General features: G+C 40.6%; 1 protein-coding gene across 1 annotated transcript; it reads right to left on the bottom strand.

Moving 5' to 3' along the window:
* Nucleotides 1–2,257: 2,257 nt before the first annotated feature.
* Nucleotides 2,258–20,017, bottom strand: LOC146322010 (semaphorin-4A-like). The gene is made up of 14 exons (XM_084727344.1): nucleotides 19,781–20,017; nucleotides 12,913–13,073; nucleotides 12,710–12,772; nucleotides 11,525–11,623; nucleotides 11,313–11,403; nucleotides 10,305–10,427; nucleotides 8,006–8,133; nucleotides 7,564–7,745; nucleotides 7,333–7,471; nucleotides 6,730–6,919; nucleotides 6,474–6,589; nucleotides 5,737–5,900; nucleotides 4,931–5,001; nucleotides 2,258–3,771 (listed from the first exon to the last, which is right to left on the bottom strand). Exons 1-14 carry the CDS (start codon nucleotides 19,863–19,865, stop codon nucleotides 3,047–3,049), a joined length of 2,337 nt encoding a protein of 778 aa, XP_084583470.1. The 5' UTR covers nucleotides 19,866–20,017; the 3' UTR covers nucleotides 2,258–3,046.
* Between the last annotated feature and the right edge of the window lie 944 nt (nucleotides 20,018–20,961).

The raw sequence follows: 20,961 nt of genomic DNA, 5'->3' as shown, positions 1-20,961 counted from the left end.
AGTTAATTAAACAATTTAAATTAAATATTTAATCAGTCATCAGTCACTGTCAATCCATTAATTGTAATCAGTGGTAGACAGTAACTACATTTTCATGAAGTACTGTACTTATTTTGTACTTTACTGGAGTTCTGTTTTTATCAAACTTTATTCTTCTTTTATTCATCTCAGAGGTCAATACTGAACTTTTTAATCCACAAAGCTGAAAAAAGGCTGTTTTCCGACTTTTACAGGTACATGGTTCTCACAGGACAGTGATGCTACAGACATTAGCTGATCTTATAGACCATGATGCATTGCTGCAGATTAAACCAGCCACAGTGGCCTATAAAGTATTTAAAATGAGCTCAACCTTAAACATCTACAGCAGCAAACAGCAGGAACATTAATGTAATAATTCATATTAAAAACATCAGACATAATAACACTGACAGGATCATTTTACTATAATATAAATACTTTTACTTTAAGTACATTTATCTGATAATATCAGTAGCCACCAACTAAATCGACCTCTGGACCTAAACGAAGCAGGTGCAGATACTTTACGGACGCTCTCTCTGACTCCGCCCACCAACCCGCCCACTGGCTACTGATCCCGCCCACTGGCTGCTGAGTTAGGAAGAAGCTCAGACATGTTGTCATGATGGAGGTTGAACCTGCGTCGACGGTAAAATACAGTTTGTTCTTGTGTGTGAAAACACTCAGGTTTGTTGTTGTATCACATTTATTTCATCAGCAGAGGGCAGCGTCATTTTTTATCTGTGGAACCAAAATAACTACAGATAAATACTCTATAAGAGCAAAACAATCAAGTCTTTAAAGTTTTAATCCCTGCAATTATTAAAGAAAAAACAATACCATGAAGTTGAGTAAGCTACAGAAACCAAGAGGGGCCACGAGTTAATAATTTTGTTATCTCAAGATAACAAAATTATTAAATTGTGATTTCAAAATAACAGCATTAAAAAAATAATTGCAAACAATCTGCCATCATTTGACAGAGATAATTAACTTCTGATAATCATCAATAAAATATGAACAACAGAACAAAACAACATCAAAATTACATTCAGGGCTGGGACACTGAACAATGATGAGGATAAATCAAAATATAAGGACAGAATTATCAGTCATTCATTCTAAACATTAAAAACAATAAATAATAAACATTTTGTAGCTTTAATGTGAAACATTTGTGATAATTTAACATCATTTTATTATTAAATTAATGAAAAAAAATACAAAGCTGTCAAACTGTTTTAACTAAGTTCATTTCAAGTCTTTCTGATAATTGATCACTGATATATTGAGATATATTGATCTATAGGTCCCAGCCGTCATTACATTCACTGCAGGTTTCACATTTCATCCTGTTCACATACATTCAGTTGCACAAAGTGATCAATAACAAAATATATCAACAAAATAGCCATAAACTCTAATCCCTGATTTTAAACACAGTGTGTTCAGATGATTTCATACAATTATTCACAGAAAAAACAAAACAAAGTCGAGTGCTTCACTGTTGTATATTACATAGAAAGTCAAATTTAAACCAATCAGCTTCTCTCCTCACAGGTGAGGCCAAAACATCTCAGTCGCCCTCTGGTGGCTCATACATCTGGTACAGCTCATAATAATTTACCTTTTTTGTGTGTGTTGTTGTTTGTGTATATTCTAGATTCTTTATATAATATTCTTTATAAAGAATATCACACTGTAAAAACAAACAAACAAACAAACAAAAACCTAAAAAAAAATCAAGGCAACAGACTGCAATACATTTTGAGTTTAAATTTTGTTTTGTTAAATTTCGCCTTGATCGTCAGGTTCTAATGTTAATTGATGTTCTGTGTTCTGTGTGTATAAATCCTGACTTCCATCAGAGCTTCTAAACATGATTTCCTCTGTTTCCTCTGGAGAGTTTAGAACTACAGTATAATATTAACAATATTTGCTGCAGTGACATTACTGCACGCAGGGAAACCTTTAAAACAACTTAAAGCAGCCTGTCATTAAATCATTTTTTTAAATGATGTCGAGCTGCGCGAGTGATTTCTTTATTGTGTGTTCTATTGATGTCTGAGTGTTTTCTAACAATTTACTTTAATGATCAGAGAAGCTGTTTTCAGTTGTTTCCATGCTGCGGACCACAAATACACTTCATCCTATTTCAGCCACCTAAAGCTCATCACCAGTAATTATAATGTAAAGTTTTATGACTCTGTCCGTCTGATCTGTGGATTAAAGATCATTTTTACCAACTACTGATCTTTTGTTGAGATAATTTACTTTTCCTCTTTGGATAAACTTTAAAGCAAAACTCAAAACGTATTCAATAAAAAGTAAATTCATCAAAGTGAAAGTAAATGTTAAAATTTTTACATTTTCAATTAAAACTATTTAATTTTTCAGGCTCTAAGACGTGACAAATTAGGTTCACAGCTCACTCTGATCAATTTTAGTTTCTAAAGCTCAAAGATTCAAGTTTTTCTAAAGAGGAAAAGTAAATTATCTCAACTAAAGATTAAAGGTCAGCTGTTTTTGTTGGGCTCAAATCTATTGCAGAGTGCTGCCTTGAAATTTTAAGTCATCTCAACTAATTTTATTTTTTACAGTGCAACTGATATATCGTTATCAGATTTATTTTCAAAATCTGTAGCTCTACCTGTATCTGTCCTCCAAATTCCAGTTTCAGTCAGGTCCTAGTTTTAGTTACTTATCTGATTATATAAAAAGGGGGTTTTCACTTTGTGGGCGGGGCCATGATACCACAGTTCCAACCCCGACCACTGCTGCACACGCTCTGACTCCAAATGACATAATCAGAAGATGACGGCAGCGCTCATATCAGAGGATTCATCTTTGTACAGAGCAAGACGTGGAGACACATCTTTCATCGTTATTCACAGTCAGAGATCCAGGCTGAAGCATCCTGGACCGGAACCGCAGCACAAAGTGACCGGACCACCATGAAGGGACACAGAATAATGAGTTCTTGAAGACAAAATTTTGAATCGAGTCGTCTTCCCGTGGAACGTTGTTACTCAACCACCTTCACGTCAGGCTCCTTGGGGCTGCTCAGCGAGGGAACGCTCTCCATAGAATGATTGGTTTTGCTGCCGTTCTCCGGACTGACCAGAGGACTCATTTTGAGGTTGGGTTTCCTTTGGCGCCACATGTGCAGACCCCCGACGATGAGGACGCAGACGCAGGTGGCCAGCATGATGGAGACGACCACCAGCTCGCTGTGATAACTCTTCTCTTCTGTCCTCCTCTGAGTGTCATCGAAGTGGGCGTCTTCTGTGGAGGATGTGGCGTCTTTCAGTACAGAATCTCTGCTAACGGAGAAACTGGTGGTGAAAATATTGGTTGTGGCTTTGCCTTCGTCCTTCATCGTTTCATCTTCGGGGTCTCCTGAAGGTTGTGTTATAAAAGCTGGTTTCTCAGTGGAAATGTCTTCGTAGGACTTGTCCATGATGTCTTTGTCGGCCTTTGGAGTCATGGTGCGCGGAGGAGCGCGCGGAGGAGCGATCTGTCGGACGGCGTAGCTCGCAACAACTTCCTTGTGTGTTCCCTCCTCTGCCTCACAGCGGTAGGTCCCGAACGTGTCGGCGGTGGCGAGGAACCTCAAACTGCCGTCAGCTGATTGGATAAAGAGTTTCTCTGGCAGGTCTTTGAATCGAGGGGAGGTCCAGGTCAGGGTGGCCAGGTTGGACGGTTTCAGACACAGAAGTCTCACTGCTTCATTCAAACGAAAGTTTAATTCTGTGGGACAGAAAATTTAGAATAAATACAAGTGCGAAGCAGTGATGATGCAGAATAAAGAGAAGTGTTTTCAGTTTGTAATCATGCTAGCAGCGTGGAACCAACAGTCTGTTGGTCGGTTCTAGAGCTGCAACTGACTCAAACCAATTAATCAATTCATTCATCCTGTCACAATCCCGTCACGTGAAAAATAAGTCCAAACATATACAGCATCAGCTAAAGACAAGTGTGAACCTGCAAAGTTTGTCCACTAAAAGCTGCTGTTTTCGCGCTGACAGTCTCAGAGTGTCTGAAACATTATGAAAGGATCCCCGCAGAGACAGAGCGTCTTTGTTAAAGAGTAAAATCCTCTTTGTTTCACCATAAACAGACGATTTATCACCAAACCAACCAGACTCCATCTGCTGAACAGTCATTTTACATCATGAACTGAACAGAAACAAAATGAAACTCACCAAAACTGTCTTGATCCGTCTTTCCAATGTTCCAACAGTCTCCAGCTCTGGTTTGGTTGAAATAAACTCTTAATTCTCAGAGTTAGATGTGAAAATATTCTGTCTCTACGCACCGTTTCTCCTCGGTCCTTCTCTAGTGTCTGACTTCCCTCTCGCTCCTCTTCTGATATTTTCACATCTAAATCTTTATTTCAGTCAAACCAGAGTCAGTGTTTGTTCTAACAGTGGAAAGATGAACCAAGACGGTTTGGATGACTTTTATTGTGTTTCTGTACAGTTTGAATGATCATAGTGATGTTAAAGTTACAGTTTTACAAAGGGAGTTGTAGGTGGTTGTGGTTTGGTGAGAGAATTTAAACATCGGTGTGTGGTGAAACAAAAAGGATCTTACTCTTTAACAAAAAGCTCTGTGTCTGCAGGGTTCTGTTCACTTAGATGAACAATCAGAGCCTGTTAGTGGGAAAAAACAAGAACTTTCACAGTTCTGAGGAATTACGCTGTAGCTTAGTTTCACTTCTGCTGGCTGCAGCCCTCTTGTTGTCCCCATTAGTCACTGAGACACAAAAACATGACTTTAAAAGTCTCAAAGATCAAAAGATGAACTCTCCAAAATGTTCAGGTATCACCTCCATCCACTAATAGTTTCCTTTAAAAGTGTTGGAGATGTCAGTGGATTTATGAAACTTCATCAAGGAAGATGTTACCTGTGTCCACACTGGCCTCCGTTTGTCCCTGACATTCCTCTTCCACGTTGGCGTCCTCCAGGTCTTGAGCTCTGAGGAGTAAAACGACAGCCTGTCAGTCATCATGCAGGGCTGAAGGTGATATTTATTAATAACAGACTCACTCAAAGTACAAGGGGTTTTATCTGTCTGCTGCAATTTGCCCGTTGGTGTGTTGGTTTTAAAATGAGGTGTGGTCAGACGCATTGTTGGTGCTTTATCTTGAGGCAGCAGAAAGTGAGTGAACCACTGACCAACAAAAATCTGGCCGCAGTATTTTCCTGTTCATACACTCATAAAAATGAACATAATAGAATAATAGAGGATGAGTTACAGGACAGTGAAATACGGTGAAGAGAGACGCTGTGCATTTACACATGAGGCACAGCAGCTGCAACTTCACTGATTGTTAAAATTCACCTTGATCGTCAGGTTCTAATGTTAATTAATATTCTGTGTTCTGTGTGTATAAATCCTGACTTCCATCAGGAGAGTTTAGAACTACAGGTTTTAATTTTGATGCTTTAATATTAACAATATATGCTGCAGTGACATTACTGCACGCAGGGAAACTTTTAGAACAACTTAAAGCAGCCTGTCATTAAATCATTTTCTAAATGATGTCGAGCTGCGCGAGTGATTTCTTTATTGTGTGTTCTATTGATGTCTGAGAGTTTTCTAACAATTTACTTTAATGATCAGAGAAGGTGTTTTCCGTTGTTTCCATGCAGGCTTCACTCATATAAACCCTGAGGATCTATAGATATTTTTTAACAAAGGTAACTTACATGTTGTCAGGACGTCCATCCAGACTGGTGCAGACCCTCCTGGTCCGGCTCCATCCACACAGAGGATCTCTGGCCAGGACACACTGGCTGCAGCTTCTGTAGATGGAGCACCTGGCCACAGGTACGGCAGTCACGCCCTCCGATGTCCCCACATAAAGAACTCCCTACAGGACCAGAAAACACTGTGACACATTCTCTGTAATATACATGAGAAATATTAACCAGTTATTCTTTGACATCTAACAGATCAGCTGTCAGATCATCGTTCATGTCCTTCATACCTGATAGGAAGACATTTTTGATCATTTGTGTCTCATGGGAGAGTTTCTGTTCCCTTCACATGTACTCGTTACCATTTCAACTGTTGTCATTATGCAGACGACACACTGTTGTATATTTCTGTTTGCTTTAATGTTCTTTTCTTGTGTTTTATATCATATATGATATCAGTGTATGGATGGACTGAAACTAGGTCTGAACATTAAGAACCAGTTCCAAAAGAAGAAGTTAGTAGAATCTGCCTCATCAGTCATTTCAATCATCTACAAGGTGCCGGGGACAATAATAGCAGGTGGTGAAATGAAGCAGATACCTGTGTGACGTCCTTTCAATTCTCTAAATCAGCACAAAAATAACAATTATAAAACCACCATTTTATGAACATATTGGCTGATCCCAGTTCTGATCAGTCTCGTCTCGTCTTGTCTTTCATTCTGTCCTGTAGCTGTGAGGTTTACCTTGGAGGAGGACAGGATGATGCTTTTGACCAACTGAGGCTGTGTGAAGACCTGAATCTCCTCAATGATCTGTGGACCCTGATCGAACAAACCCACTTTGTGGAGGAATCCAGACTCTGGACATCAGAGAGAAAATGATAAACAGTTTATAACATAGAATATATGTTTACAGGCGACATGGCAGCACAATATCATTCATCAGGCCTGTTATCTCCAGGTTAAAAGTATTTGAGGACTATTTAATGCGATGCCTCACCTGTAAGAAGGAACAGGACTGTATACTGTTTCCCATTGGCTGCCTGCGTCCTCATCGCAGCCACGCGACTGTATTGCTGCGCTGAGGAAACAACAATCGGACCGGGTCCGTCTGGCTTTACGTTTTCACTGGTCAGGAAAGTCCTCTTCACCTCCGCTAAATCAAAATCTGAGGCATTTTCCAGTCCACACTGTGGAGAAAACATGGAGGGAGAGTCACACCGAAACATCCAGTGACGCCCTTCAGTCAGGGTTTTAAATAAAACAAGTCCAGAGATAAAATTAGTGAGAACAGAACCGGGCCGAGAATAAAACCCTGAGGGACGCCGTTTCCTCTTCTGTCATAATAACTGTTCTGATGTCTTTTTACACTTGACTTTATCTGATTTGTGGTGTGTGGAAGTAGAGCACATCTGTGACTGAAGGTTTCTGTATGAAATAAGGTATAAACATGATGGCCTGCAACAACAACAAAAAAAAAAAAAGCAGTGGAACAAACCTGGATCTGAACAACACTGCTGGAGATAAATAACAACATGCATGAATAATTACTCTATTAACTGTCAAAAAAACAAAAAACAAAAAACATCTGACGTTTTGTCACCTTTCCCAGGTAGGAGTGTGTCTCCACCGTTGGATTCCACCGGTGTGTCTGCATGTCAAAGATCCTGTAGCTCTGAGTGAACACTTTCTTCACGTCCTGCAGTTTAAAGACACACACGGCCGATTCTGGACCCGAAGACCTGAACCAGACCAGAGATCCACAATTAGTGGATCTTCTTCAAACCACGAGCAGACCAGTTCAGTAACAGCTGAAAAGGTTTTCACTCCCTACCACTGAGAGGTGAAGACGCCGTAGAACAGCGTGTCTGAGGCGTTGTCGCCCTCCGGTGGCTGGAGGGTGAACACATCCTGGAGAACATTGAAGGGAAGCTGTTTGGGGGACTGACAGATCAGAGGAGCTTTGGCAAAAGACGTCCACTTCCTCTGCAGAGTCCTCTGTCCACCAATGTCGTCCTGCAGAGCAACACAGTGACAACAAGCTGTGAAAATAATCATTTATATACAATCAACACTTTTGTTTTTGAGTTAAATCTGACTAAATACACTTATTTTGTCTCATTTATGAAGGATGTTCTACTTTTGTAGAAATAGGTTCTTCCTGTCGGGCTAACTTCTGAACAAAATCTGAGAAATAAACCTTCTGAGATCTTTTAAATGTGAACTAAACCAAAAGCGATGATTAATATTTCACTCCTGTCTGTGTTTACGGTCACCTTGCAGACTTGAGCCACTCGGGCGATTCGCAGCTCGTCCACGAAGTTGAATTCTTTCCCAACTTCACTAAAGAAGAAGTAGAGCTTCCTGTCTGACGGGTCGGATGATGAGCTCACGAAGGCTGGCTCTGAAATACAGGAAGTGAAGACAAGAGGAGGAAGCTGAGGGCGCTGTGCCATGTGGCGTGAACGCAGAGAAAACACATCCGACAGCAGAAACTGTTCTCAGCTGAACCAAGACGACAAACATTCACACGAACCTCACACCTGGAATTTAAAATCAGTCCTGGATACAAACAAGACTAAAAACACACTGTGGTCTACAGCAGGTGTTCCCAAACACTGGGTCGGGACCCTCAGGTGGGTCACAGGAGATTTGGTTTGGGTCCCCAAATAAATGAGACTAAAAAAGAAACTGTGAATTTCTAATAAATATCAGCAGTTCAGCTTTAAAAAAAGATGTAAAATGAAAACAGTGTTTTACTGAACAGAGGAGAAACAAGAGCCTGTAAGGAAGATGTTCTACAGTCTCAAAGATCATACAGTCAACCTTTGGAATATCGCCATCAGATATTTTTTTTCCAAATTGTTCTTCCCTGGTCTCTGTGAATCAGTGTCTTGTGACGTCTAATCAAAGCTATCAAGCTAGAGATGATAACAAAAAATCAATGATTGATTAATCTGTCATTAAGAATTTGATCGATCGTGTACAACTTAATCATTCTACCATCAAATAAACATCTGAAACATGTTCCATAGGCTACACTCTTAGGAATAAGGGTTCTAAAGGGTTCTTCCTGAAAGGCTGTGGTTCTACCCAGAACAATCTGGTTCTGGAGAACCTTTTTTGGAAGAAAGGGTTTGTCAAGGGTTCTTTTCATCCAAAGAACCTTTTTTTCAGAAGAATGAGTTCTTCAAGGACTGTAGAGATTCTTGAAGAACTCTTTCAAGGGTTCTTTGCACCATAACATAAAAAAATGTTCTAGATAATACCCTTGGACTATAAAAAGGTTCTCAGTAGACCCCCCTGGTTATGTTCTAGATAAAACACTTTGAATATAAAAAGGTTCTTAGTAGAACCCCCTGGGTGGATTAGAAAGGTAGAAAGGTTCTGGTTAAAACCTTCAGAGAGGGTTCTAGGTGGAACTATTGCACCATAAAAGGGTTCTCTGTGGAACCTCTCACATGGGGTTCTAGGTGAAACCTTTCACAGGTGGTTCTAGATACAACCCTTTACCTTGGGTTCTAGGTGGAACTCTTTGAAAGGGTTCCAAGTGAACTTTTATAAAAAAGTTCTGAGAAGAACCAAAAGTGGTTCTACCATGGGGGCAATCCGACGACCCTTATAGGGTTCTAGTTAGCGCCTTTATTTCTAACGCTGTCAGAGAACGTGGAACATGTTGCTGTGGAAATAAAACTTTGATGGAGGCGAAAAGCATGTTTGGTTTTGTTTAGTAAAAGCAACATTTTCTGTCTGATTAATCGATCAGTTAATTTTACCAATGATCAATCAGGGAAAGAGCAAACTTGTCACGACTTATGAGGAAGTGAAGTTTGAGGGATTCAGAGGGATTTTTGTTTTTTTGAGGAAATGACTCAGATAGAGGTCAGAAACAGGAAGTACACTGTGCTACTTCTCAAACCTCTGTGGTTTGTTGAAAGTCAGTGAAGTTTTACAAATGTGTGTCAAATACGTGACAAGGAGGTTTTTACGGCTTGTGATATCAGCATCTTTTTTTTTTTTTTTTTAAAGGTTATTTTTTTGGCATTTTTGCCTTTATTGACAGTGACAGCTGAAGGTATGACAGGAAAGGCGGGTGGGAGACAGGGGATGACATGCAGCAAATGAGCCGCAGGCGGGATTTGAACCAGCGGCCACTGCAGAGGACTAACAGCCTCAATACATGGTGCGCACACCCTACCGACTGAGCTATAGGGGCGCCCGATATCAGCATCTTTTGTTTATTTTCTGTTTACAGCAGCAGTCACTGAGACTGCAACATGAACTCAATAATTACCAGATTGATCATTTGTTGAAAATATTTTTCAAGTCTGTGACAGGATTCATTTTTCAACATTTTCTGACATTTAATTTTTCTGCCCGGAGCTAACAGCTCTCTTAGCTTTGGGCTAACAGCTCTCTTAGCTTTGGGCTAACAGCTATCTTAGCTTTGGGCTAATTGCTCTGTTAGCTTTGGGCTAATTGCTCTGTTAGCCTGGGGCTAACGAAGCTGTTAGCTGCCATCAGTCATCCTAATCGATCATGACATGACATCAGCATTAATGTCGGGTCACTCACCCTCCAGTAAGCTGACACTCAGATCCTGGCTGATGTCGGGGCGGCCATCTTTGCTGAGGTATCGAGAAATCTGCGGTTTGACTCCTCTGAAGTCGGTGGTCGTGGCGGTGAACAGCTCGCCGTCTGCACACGAATCAACAGAAGAGCTGAGGTTGTGTTTGTGCTTTAAAACACACGTGTGACTGACAACAGGTTACAGCAGGTTACTAAAGTGTGAAGGAGATCCTGAAGACAGAGATGTCTTTGTCCTTTTCCCGCCCTTTTTGATGACCATTTGTTCCACCTGTGTCTGTTTACTCCTTGTGTCTCTCTGTTTCTGTGTCGTCTTTTTGTGTCCTCACCTGTATTTCAGACCTTTGTTGCGTTTTGTTGGACTTAATTTGGATTTTAGGACTTGTGTTCTTTTCCCTCGCTGGATTTCTTTTTAAGTTTTAAAGGAAAGGTGGGTGCATTTTGTAAAATCTGCCACGTCAATTTCTTTTATGGGTAATGCAAGAAATAAATGCATGAAAGAAAACACATAAATATTAGTTTATGCCAGATATTGTTTCCTGACAATCAAAAGTAAAATTAAAAGTATTTAACATTAATAATACTGTTGCAGTGGACTTATTATTTTGTCATTTTACTCTCATTCCCTGTTTTCAAGGTTGAAAAGTACGATTTACAGCAGCTGATAATGCTGAACCCCCATGCACTTAGCGTCCCATGTTAGCTAGCTCTTCCTGGACTGGGTGCTCACAGCTAGCTGCACAGCTAAACAAGCTAACAGCAGTTAGTGGTTAGCAGCTTTAGCTGTAGTACAGCTATCTTTGACTGAGGAAACTCAGTGAAGGACCTCAGTACTGTATCCCCTGTTGGTCTCAGAGGCTGCTGAGCTGCTGAGCCTGGTTCTGTTGCCCACTAACAGCAGTTAGCAGTTAGCTTCTTTAGCAGCAAGTAAAGCTGTCTGTCCAGATTAATTCATTTCCACAATGTGAAGTAAACCCAGCAGAGGGGCAGACTGACCAATGGTGATGGCCGTGTTCCTCTGGAAGGGGCTGAATGGACAGTGGCCTTTAGCGCTGTCCCGTTGGACCATTGAGAAGCTTTCAGCATCCTGAAGGAGACAAGAAAAAACACTAACTTATTTCAACTTCTTCCTGTCCATCATTTCTATCAGTAGTGATTCACACATCACAGAATTCTACATTATACTTGATGTTTCTGTGGAGACTTACGATGTAGGCATCATGAGGGCTGTAGGCGTAGCTGCCACAGGCGTAGAGATGGGTCGAGTTTATTGGCTGCAAAACACGCACGAAGTTTGGACAGTCGACCTGCAGACAGACAGACAGAGAAAGACAGACAGACAGACAGACAGACTGACTCAGTGTTTCATGTATGTGCAGCAGCAGCAGGTGTAGAGGGGCTGGATGGAGGTAAATATAGATCAGAGAGTGTGATGATTATTAATAAATACACTCTCAGCCAATCACATCACAGGTCTCATCGCTCTGAAACAGCTGAGCCAATCACAGTGACACATGTCAACAATGGCGTGTTTGCATCAGTGTATATTTGTGCACATTTTTAAGTATTACTTTAGAAAAGTCAAACTAAATTTGGCACAAAAAAGTTTTTATGTTTATGTGAGGTGGTTAAGAGCCTTTTTTAGTAAAATATTAATATATTTAAACGTCCAGTGATTAATGAAATCACTATTATATTTATTTTCTGACATATTCTGATAATAAATCCACATAAATCTTACACACCGGACCTTTAATGGGAGACGGAAACACTTCTTGCATTTACTGCACACTCACTGACCACTGAGAGTGGTGACGTGGTCTCATTCTGCCCTGAGTTTTGGCTCTCAGGCCACTTACAGGCTGCCGTATCTTATTACTGGAGACTGATGGATGTTTGCAGCCAGAAAAAAAAAACAGGATGTAGAACTCAGGACTGAAAAAGGCTGTCAACTCCCTGCATTTGTTTTTTTTTGTTTTTGAGTAAAAAATGTATTTAATCTATATTTTTATTTACTCTAGAATTAAACACCAATCAAAGATCAATACACTTGTTGTTGTGGTATCACCATTATGGAAGGAGCAATTACCAATTTTATCTTGATTTCTTATTTGATTTTATTTTCTTAAATTTAGATAAAAATAATTTAGAATAATAATATTTCATTCTGATAACCCCGCCCACCTCACACAGTGATTGGCTGAATACTTCTGTCACATCAACTGTCTGAAAATGTGCTCAGTTGTCCACATCTGTACGACTCTTGTTGACAGAACAAATGAATTTAAAACACATGTATGAGCAACATTTAGCTTAGCATCGTAACGTTTCACATTCTGGAGATAAAAGTCATTTAATAAATCACTGAGGGTGCAGGTGTGTGATGTCATTACCATCGCCTTCTTCCCTTTATTCTGACAGTCGGTTATTTCTCTCTCAGATGGACTCCACTCCACCTGGACAGGCAGAGAGACAGACAGACAGACAGACAGACAGACAGACAGCTGAGCCTGAAACCATCCAGGATTCTGAAAGAGTTTATAAAGGACTACTTTATAACAAAGCATCATGGGAATTGAAGTAAAGTCTGGCTCACCTTCTTCTTCAACTTGATGACATCACTCTGACTGACGTCCAGTGAGAGGAGGGCGTCCCGTGCTCCTACGTACAGGGTGGACTCGTCGCTGCTTAGCAACAGCGTGGTGGTGTTGTGGACGTCGGGGCGACTGAAGAGGACCAGCGGTCTGTCTGCAGAGTCTGGACACAAACACAACAGAGGGACTCGGTGAGTCCACGTCGTCTCTGGAGATGTGGGTCGGGGTTAGTTTGGATGCTGTGAATTTAACTTGCTGCTGGCAGTAAAACTACCCCACGAATAAAGAGGGTTTGTCTCCAGTGTTGCAAAGAGGAAAAGGAAATTATTCTTCCAAATATTATTTTCTGTTACAGAGCAGGTGGTCCAGAAGGGGCCTGAGCAGAGTGACGGATTTGTTCAAAAACATTTTCATGTCTTTTACAGTTTGTCATTCTGCAATCTCACTTTTCCTGTAACTCCAAATCAGAGACTTTGTTTAAAAATTAATAAATAAATAAATCACTTCTTTCCTTCTCAAACCCCTGTCAGCTGGTCGGAGGACTGTATTCAGGACGGACCTACACTGTTACACACAGTTGTTGTTTTATGTGTTTGCGTATTAAAGACCCGATCAAAACATTTCCCTGACCTCAGTCAGCATAAAACACTTCCTGTCCTGAAGAACAGACTCAGACCTCTTCACACTGAGCCTCAGACACTGATTTAATCTGTTCACTCTGTCCAGATGTGTTGAAATCATCTGTATCAAAGGATCAAATAAATCTTGTCATTAATTTTGGGGACTGCAGTACGTCTGTTTCCGTCCCATCATGCACCTGTTCTCATCATGAGTGGAAATAAAGCAGGTCGTTTATGTCGTGCAGTTTTTCACGTCTCTCTCTTCACACGGACTAAACAAAGATGTGGCCATCGGTAAATAACCAGCTCTTAACCCGATTGAGACTAAAACCGGCTGTGAGGAGAACGCAGAACAATAAATAACAACAGTGAGTCTGCTTAAAGAGTCAGCTGACCGGCACAGAGACAGCACCACTTCCTGTTTCAGAGGCTGAGGCGGACTGTGTGGCTTCAGGTTTGGAGAGGATGTGGTTCAGAGCTTCAGAGAAACTCATCAGTCTGTATCACAGATCAAGTTCTGAGCACAGATACGAGTTTAAAATAAGAACACGACATGTCAGTTTCACACAGTCTGCAGGGCCGAATCCGTCTACTGTTCACGAGCCAAAGACACGTTCAAAATGAGTCAAGTGCCTTTGCTAAGTTCCACCCTCCTTAGATACTGTTGCTACAAGCTTTCCATCGGTACAGTGAACATAAGACAGTCAACGGCAGGTGCCAGTGGACAGGAACTGTTGAGACACGACGTCTTTGATCCCACAGAGACGTAAACAGAAGCAGCTTCTCATTCCTAGCAGACAGAGATGGATTCTGTCGGCTCACGTGATGATTCTCACCAGCAGCTTCAGCATCGCATGCTAATGTTCGCTAACGCTAACACTAACCTCCCTGAGTCAGCCGAGAAGTCCGTCTCACGCTGACTTTTAATGTTTCCATCCAGGATGGGGGGGTTACTTTAAAAATATTTAAAATTTTAAATTATTTAGTCTAACAGCATCCTCAAATATCTCATTTTGTCCACAACTCAAAGATATTCAGTTTACTGTCAGAGAGGAGGAAAGAAACCAGAAAATATTCACATTTAAGGAGCTGAAATCAGAGAATTTAGATTTTTTTTTAAATTAAAAAATAATTCAAAACTAATATCAAAATAGATGCAGATGAATCGTTGCAGCTCTCAGTGTTTTATTTTGGTTGTTTGGTTTATTAGTTTTTCCAGCCGAAGCATTTTTTCCACCAGAGGTCATGATAATAAACTGTCAGCTGTGTTTCTGTCTGTACTTGATACCATATCGTTCTCTATTTTAAAACTCTAACCCTGCTAATAATTCGCATTTTTACTTAAAGTAACTGTAATTTGATAATGTTCCTTTTTATCTGTAACTGTAATGTCATACAGGTACCTTTATTTGTATCTAGATTAAGTAATCCTGTCATATGTAATCTGTTACTCCCCAAAAACAGGAACTCTGTAAAAAGCTGTGACGGATGTAAAGTTACAATGCTAACAGTTAATGCTAACAGTTAATGCTAACAGACTGAGGCTGAAGCTGCAGTGAACTCTGGTCAGACGATGAAATATGACACAGTGACACTGAATTATTTCTCTGTTTAAAAAGGGAAATTAGTGTATTTTAACGCATCACTCAACCCTAACTGACATTCATACAAATGACACTAGTTTTTATAATTTGCCTCCAGTATGTATGAACACTGATCAGATAATTACAGCAGTCTAACGTCTTATTTTTTTTATAACAGACTGTTGCTATGGACACAGCTCTGATCATCTGACTCGAGAAACAAAATAATTGTTGTTAAATCACTACAATATTTTAAAACTAACATTTTCTGTCAAACTATTGATATTTTCTGGTAAATATTCATGTAACAAGCAGAATAATGTACAGTGAGCAGGTCGTTATTGTAAAGTAAAGATTTATTTCACAATCTGTCCAGCAGATGGTGGTAATGCAACACTTATGGTGCCAAAGAAGAAGAAAACGGGGGTGAGTCTGGATGTCGGGGGGGGGGGACATTAAAAGATCGCTGGATGCCTGCAGTCTCTGTGACTCTTGGTCGGTCTTTCATCAGACTTAACTGTTTTTATTCACAACAGAGTCGTGCTGAATATCGTGAATATTGATCCTCGTTCACACGTGAACCTCTGCAGGAAATGTTCCTGAACATTTCAGGAAGACACTGGTCGTCAATCAGGACGCCCAGAGTTCAATCAGATTTTGTTTGGTGGAGCTGAGATACTGATGAAGAAGTGGCAGTCGAGTCCCATCATCGAGGCAGGTTGAGGTCTGGACAGAGACAGTCAGACAGAAAGAGCTGAGGATCATCAGCATAGAGACGTTCATTAAAAACCACGAGAGCAGCTGATCGAACCAGGAGACGTAGTACTTTTTGTCTTTTTGTAATGTTTTGGTGTGTAAACTGACAATTCTCTATTTAACATCTTTAAAAAATAACAATTAAACTATAAATTTAAAAAAGAGATTAGAAACTGTCTTTTCCTCAATGACAGAAGGATGAGTAATGAATCATGATGACCTACAAACATTTCACTTCATTTCCACTTTGACACAGAAGTGATCATCTGTGTCAGTTTGAAGTTTAAGTCGAACAGAATCACTTCCCTTTACCAGCTCGTCTGTTACCATGGAAACACTGACTCAGACTGGGTTTTATGGTTTTTTTGTCTCGGCCACTGAAAGGCAACGATTATGACATTTTACAGCCACAAGTTTATTACCATCAGTTCCTTCATAGTTTTACCTTCACAACATTTATTTAATAAAGTTATGAACTCTTCACTTTGCAGATTAAGATCATCAATACAAAATATTATCAATAAAAACCTGAAATATGTGTGTTTATACAAGAATTAGTTCTGACCGAGGAATCTGATTGGACAAGAGGGATTCCATGAGTCCACGAGTATAAACAGTACTTTTAACTACATGTGTCCAGGCTTGGGAAGTAATGGATTACATGTAACAGGTAATCTGAGTATCAAGACGAGGAATGTTTTAAAATATAAAAATGTTCTGATGAAAAGTGTGGATCCAGAGAGCAGACGGTTTCTCTGCAGCAGCTCTGCTGATCTTTAACACGCTGTGATGTCAGTTTTGTAGAATCGTCCAATCAGGACCGTGTCTGTCAACAGGCTGCGGGAGACGGACTGAGTTCAGGACGTGTGGAGAGTTGGCTGAAACTGTCATTCCTCAGGTCCACAGCGGCAGCACATCTGTTCCCCTGCTGTGTTTCAGTCTTGTGGATGTGAGGTCGCCTCCAGTTTAACTAAAACCACAGCCAGTGTTGGCCAAGTTACTTATTACTTACCGAAAGTAATTAGTTACATTACTAGTTACATTAACATATTACTTTGGTTGACGTGCTGACCCAGCTGTCAGCTGTGGTCTGGTGCGCCCTGGTGCATCGCGGTGTCCGATATCTACGTTTTACTAAGTCCCCAGGAAACAAGAGAACAACCTCCGAGCTGCAACCTGCACGCTGAAAACTATAAATTAGCACCTGGGAGGCTAATAGTACGAATGCAAACAAGCTAACAGCGGTTAGCTTTTCTTTTGCTGTGATGTAGTGACTTTACAGTTTTTCATAAAGAGTCTGAAATAAATAATAAAAAAAATAAAGAGGAATACATTGCATGTTCTTTGTAACATATCACACGTTTGTTGGTGCGTTTTACAGGTCATCAACTAAGAATAACTGTAAATGACAGCAGGATTGAAATGGTTGGGTTTTGTGTGTTTTACTGGTTTCTGTAACGAGCAGTTTGGACAGAAAACAGAATGACTGCAAACACAAAATGAAACTGGATCTCACAGAGGTGTTAGTGGAGGAGACAAATAAACACACTGTTGACCTACAGCAAAAAAAATAAAAAGTCAAGAACAAGAGATGAAATCAAGAGAAGATGGTGAGATATAAGATGAAGAACAGAAGACGCTCAGGTGAGATACTCAGGCCGTTCTTGTGCAGACAGGTAGCTGCTCAGTCTGTCTCTGGTCTGACAGCGACCTGACAAGAGGGACTGAAGACGGGGGACAGACAGCGGTGAGGTTTCTCAGTCAAAGCTGTCCCACAGCGGAGCAGCCGGGGACTGGAGAGGGAGGAGAGGGGCGCAGTGGAGGACAGATGGGTGGAGAGAGGAGCACAGTGGAGGACAGACGGGTGGAGAGAGGAGAGCACTGCGAAAGAGAGAGAGAGACACAACCTGCTAAAAAAACCTTCAAAATGTGATGCTGGTGAAAATAATAAAAGACTTCAGCAGCTGTGAATGTTCACTTTCATTAAAGTGCAGTAAATTCATGTTTAATCATGATATGTTTCTGCTTTAAGGATTATTTTATGCAAATAAAAATAAATGCATCCTTCATCATGAGAAATTACTTTAAATCAGGATGTCTCCTCCTCGCCACAATAACAGCCAATCAGCACCTTCCTGTCCAACATATTAAATACAGACGCAGACAAACCTGCACTCTGGAGAACCACTTTTTAAAAATGAAAAACTTTTACAACTCAATTCACAATACGCCTCATGAATAAATCTTTGGTTCTGTGCATGAATATTTTGTATTAATGTAACAATATAACGTTCCTGATCATTTTTACCACCATGTCTGCATCACATTAAATTATTTAGACGTGTGGTATTTAAAATATAAATGAAATATAAATGCATTTAGGCCGCGTTAACATTTAGCCTTTTTATTGTTGTTATTTCATCTCAACAGGAAACACTAAAGGACAAATCAGTACATTTAGATGGAATTAACTCCTCTCTTTTCTTCCGCTCATCAATATTATATTTTATAAATACTTTATAAAAGGGTTGCAGCAGATATGAACCTCAAATTTGCAGAATTTCTTCCGGTTATTGATTTTTTTGGGGGACCAAATGAAATCTCCTGTGACCTGCAGGTCATTTAGAGACTAACTTTATTTAATGTGACCGACACCACAAGGTTTTACTTACAGTCTTTCAACAACAAAATTAAAAATACTTTGTAACACATAATATGTTTCATAATATGTTGTGTCAAGATATTAAAATACATGAGACGTAAGACATTCATTCATCCGTCTTACTGAACATGCAGCTCACATAGCTGAGAGGCGTGGGACGTCAGGGGAGCGACAGTCTCCTCACAACGTGGTGTGAAAATGATCACATAAATCAGCAGCACCAAAAAACAGTAAGAGAGAAGTTTTAATCTTTGAGCAGGAGCCTAAAAAAAGGACGGACTGAACCTCTGGAACAAACTCAAGGTTTGATGATTTGGAAAACAAGTGAGACAAACTCCTAAATGTTCAAACTGCGACCGACACGCTGCTGCTGTCGTCTGTGGAACAAAGAGACTGGATCAAATTTATTAAATTCCTCATGTAAATGTTCTCCCGGTGCAGTTTTATAAGCCTCTGTGTGTTTAATCCTGTAACTGTGCTGCACACAAAAGAAAAAACAGGACTGGAAGAATCTCAGTGGACTGAGGGTCTCCAGCTCATGATTCAAAAGGGTGGCGGCCAACGTCTGACTCTCAGAGAGGAAGAGAAGCAGCTGTTTCACTGTCAAACAGCTGTAACAGACTCTGTTACTGAAAATATTTCCACATGCAGGAACCGACAGCGTGAACCCATGATTCTGTCCAAACTACAGATTTCATCACTTTCCTGTTTTCGTATCAGACTGAAGTTGTTTTTATCGTCATCATCAACCAAACTGTGTTGCAACACCGACTCACGACAGAGGAAATCAACACACGAGGAGAAGAAGATCAAGACAAACAAGAAGAAAAGTCTCCACCGTCACATCACATAAAACACAACTCTGTAAAAATACATCTGTCACAATAATTCATCCAGTTAGTCAATCAACAGGAAAGACAATCCTATCAATTAATTGCTGTTTTTATGTATTAAAGTAAAAAAAAACCCCACTTGTTTCAACTTCTCAAATGTGAATATTCAGATTTTTATTTGAGTCTTCAGACTAAACTCTGAGAAAATTATGAAATTTTTGCTGTTTCCTGACATTTTATCCATGAAAAGACTCCCAACCTCTGATAAACTGCTGGTGAAAAAAGTGGCATGACGCACATTTTTAAAGGTACAAAGAGACACGTGTTCTTTAACCAGCAGCGTTTATCGTCCAGGGACACAAACACACGTCCAGAGCCTGAAGAAATGATAAGAATTCAGTGTTTTCTGGACTTACTGAGGAGGAAGGAGGTCCGAGGGGGAGGCAGCGAGCCGGAGGAGCTCAGCAGGCTGAGGAGGAGCAGGAGGACAGATGGAGCCATGATAGTGAAGATGATGATGGATGGATGAAGACTGAGATCTTTTCCTCCTGACACTCAGCGCTGAAAGAAAAAGAGTGACTGTGAGGAGACACACTCAAGAAAACTCACCACAGCTTCCTCTTTACTGGTCAGGGGGAGGAGGAGGAGGAGGAGGAGGAGGAGGAGGAGGAGGAGGAGGAGGAGGAGGGCTGAAAGCATCTCTGTGTCAGTGTGCTGCTCATAAACCAAACATGTGATGTAGAGATGACGTGAAGAAGAAGAAAAAGGAGGAGGAGGAGGGGCAAGGGTGGTGCCATTTTCTCCAAAGTGACAGTTTGTGATCAGGAAAAAGAGACGTTCTGATTCATTTCATCCTGTTTCACATCCTCCATCTCTCTGGTTTCACTTTTCATCCACAACAAGCACTCGAACAACAAATGACCCGAAGAGAGACGACGACACGAGGAGGATGAGGAGGACGAAGAGGATGAGGAGGACGAGGGGGACGAAGAGGATGAGGAGGACGAGGACATTTGTTCACTAAATGACTGTAAAACGTTTGGTTAATGTCTCTGCTGCTCAGTCTTCGTCTCTTTCTGTCCTCTGGTGAACTTATTTTATCTCATTTATGAAGTCGGCTAAAATGTCTGAGAGATAAGGATTCCAAAAAGGTTCTTCCTGAAGAACTGAGGTTCTACCCAGAACCTTGTGCTACTGAAGAACCTTTCTTTTGAAGAAGGGTTTGTCGCTTCTCATCCAAACAATCTTTTTTTCAAGAAAGAGTTCTTTAAGGATTGTTAAAACTCAAGGGTTCTATGTGGCATAATGTAAAAGGGTTATTGGAGGAACCCCCCTGGGTTGCCTCTAGGCCCTTGGAATATAAAAAAGTTCTCAATAGAACCCAGTGAGCGTGTTTTAGATAAAACCCTTAAAATATAAAAAGGTTCTCTGTAGAACCCACTGAGTGGCTTCAGATAAAAAAAAAACTAAAAACACCAAACCAGGACAGGAACCATCCGCCGACCGGTTGACGTCACTTTAAGGTTCCTGTTGGTTGGCGGTTCCTAAAGGTGTGAGGTTCTCAGGGCAACTCCAGTGCACAGAAGGACTCGTGGAC

The sequence above is a fragment of the Lutjanus erythropterus genome, chromosome 9 (genome assembly GCF_056507025.1).
Source record: "Lutjanus erythropterus isolate fLutEry1 chromosome 9, fLutEry1.hap2, whole genome shotgun sequence".
Taxonomy (NCBI): domain Eukaryota; kingdom Metazoa; phylum Chordata; class Actinopteri; order Lutjaniformes; family Lutjanidae; genus Lutjanus; species Lutjanus erythropterus.
Note: the sequence above shows the minus strand (reverse complement) of the source record. Positions and strands in the feature narration are given on the sequence as shown.

Bases quoted from the DNA above. Each gene is read 5' to 3' on its own strand.
- LOC146322010 (XM_084727344.1), bottom strand. From the start codon at position 19,865: ATGGCTCCATCTGTCCTCCTGCTCCTCCTCAGCCTGCTGAGCTCCTCC. The intron at 5,901-6,473 runs GTAAACCTCACA...CTGGTCCTGTAG, and splicing joins TCATCCTGTCCTCCTCCAAG to GGAGTTCTTTATGTGGGGAC. The intron at 5,002-5,736 runs GTAAGTTACCTT...TTTACTCCTCAG, and splicing joins GATGGACGTCCTGACAACAT to AGCTCAAGACCTGGAGGACG.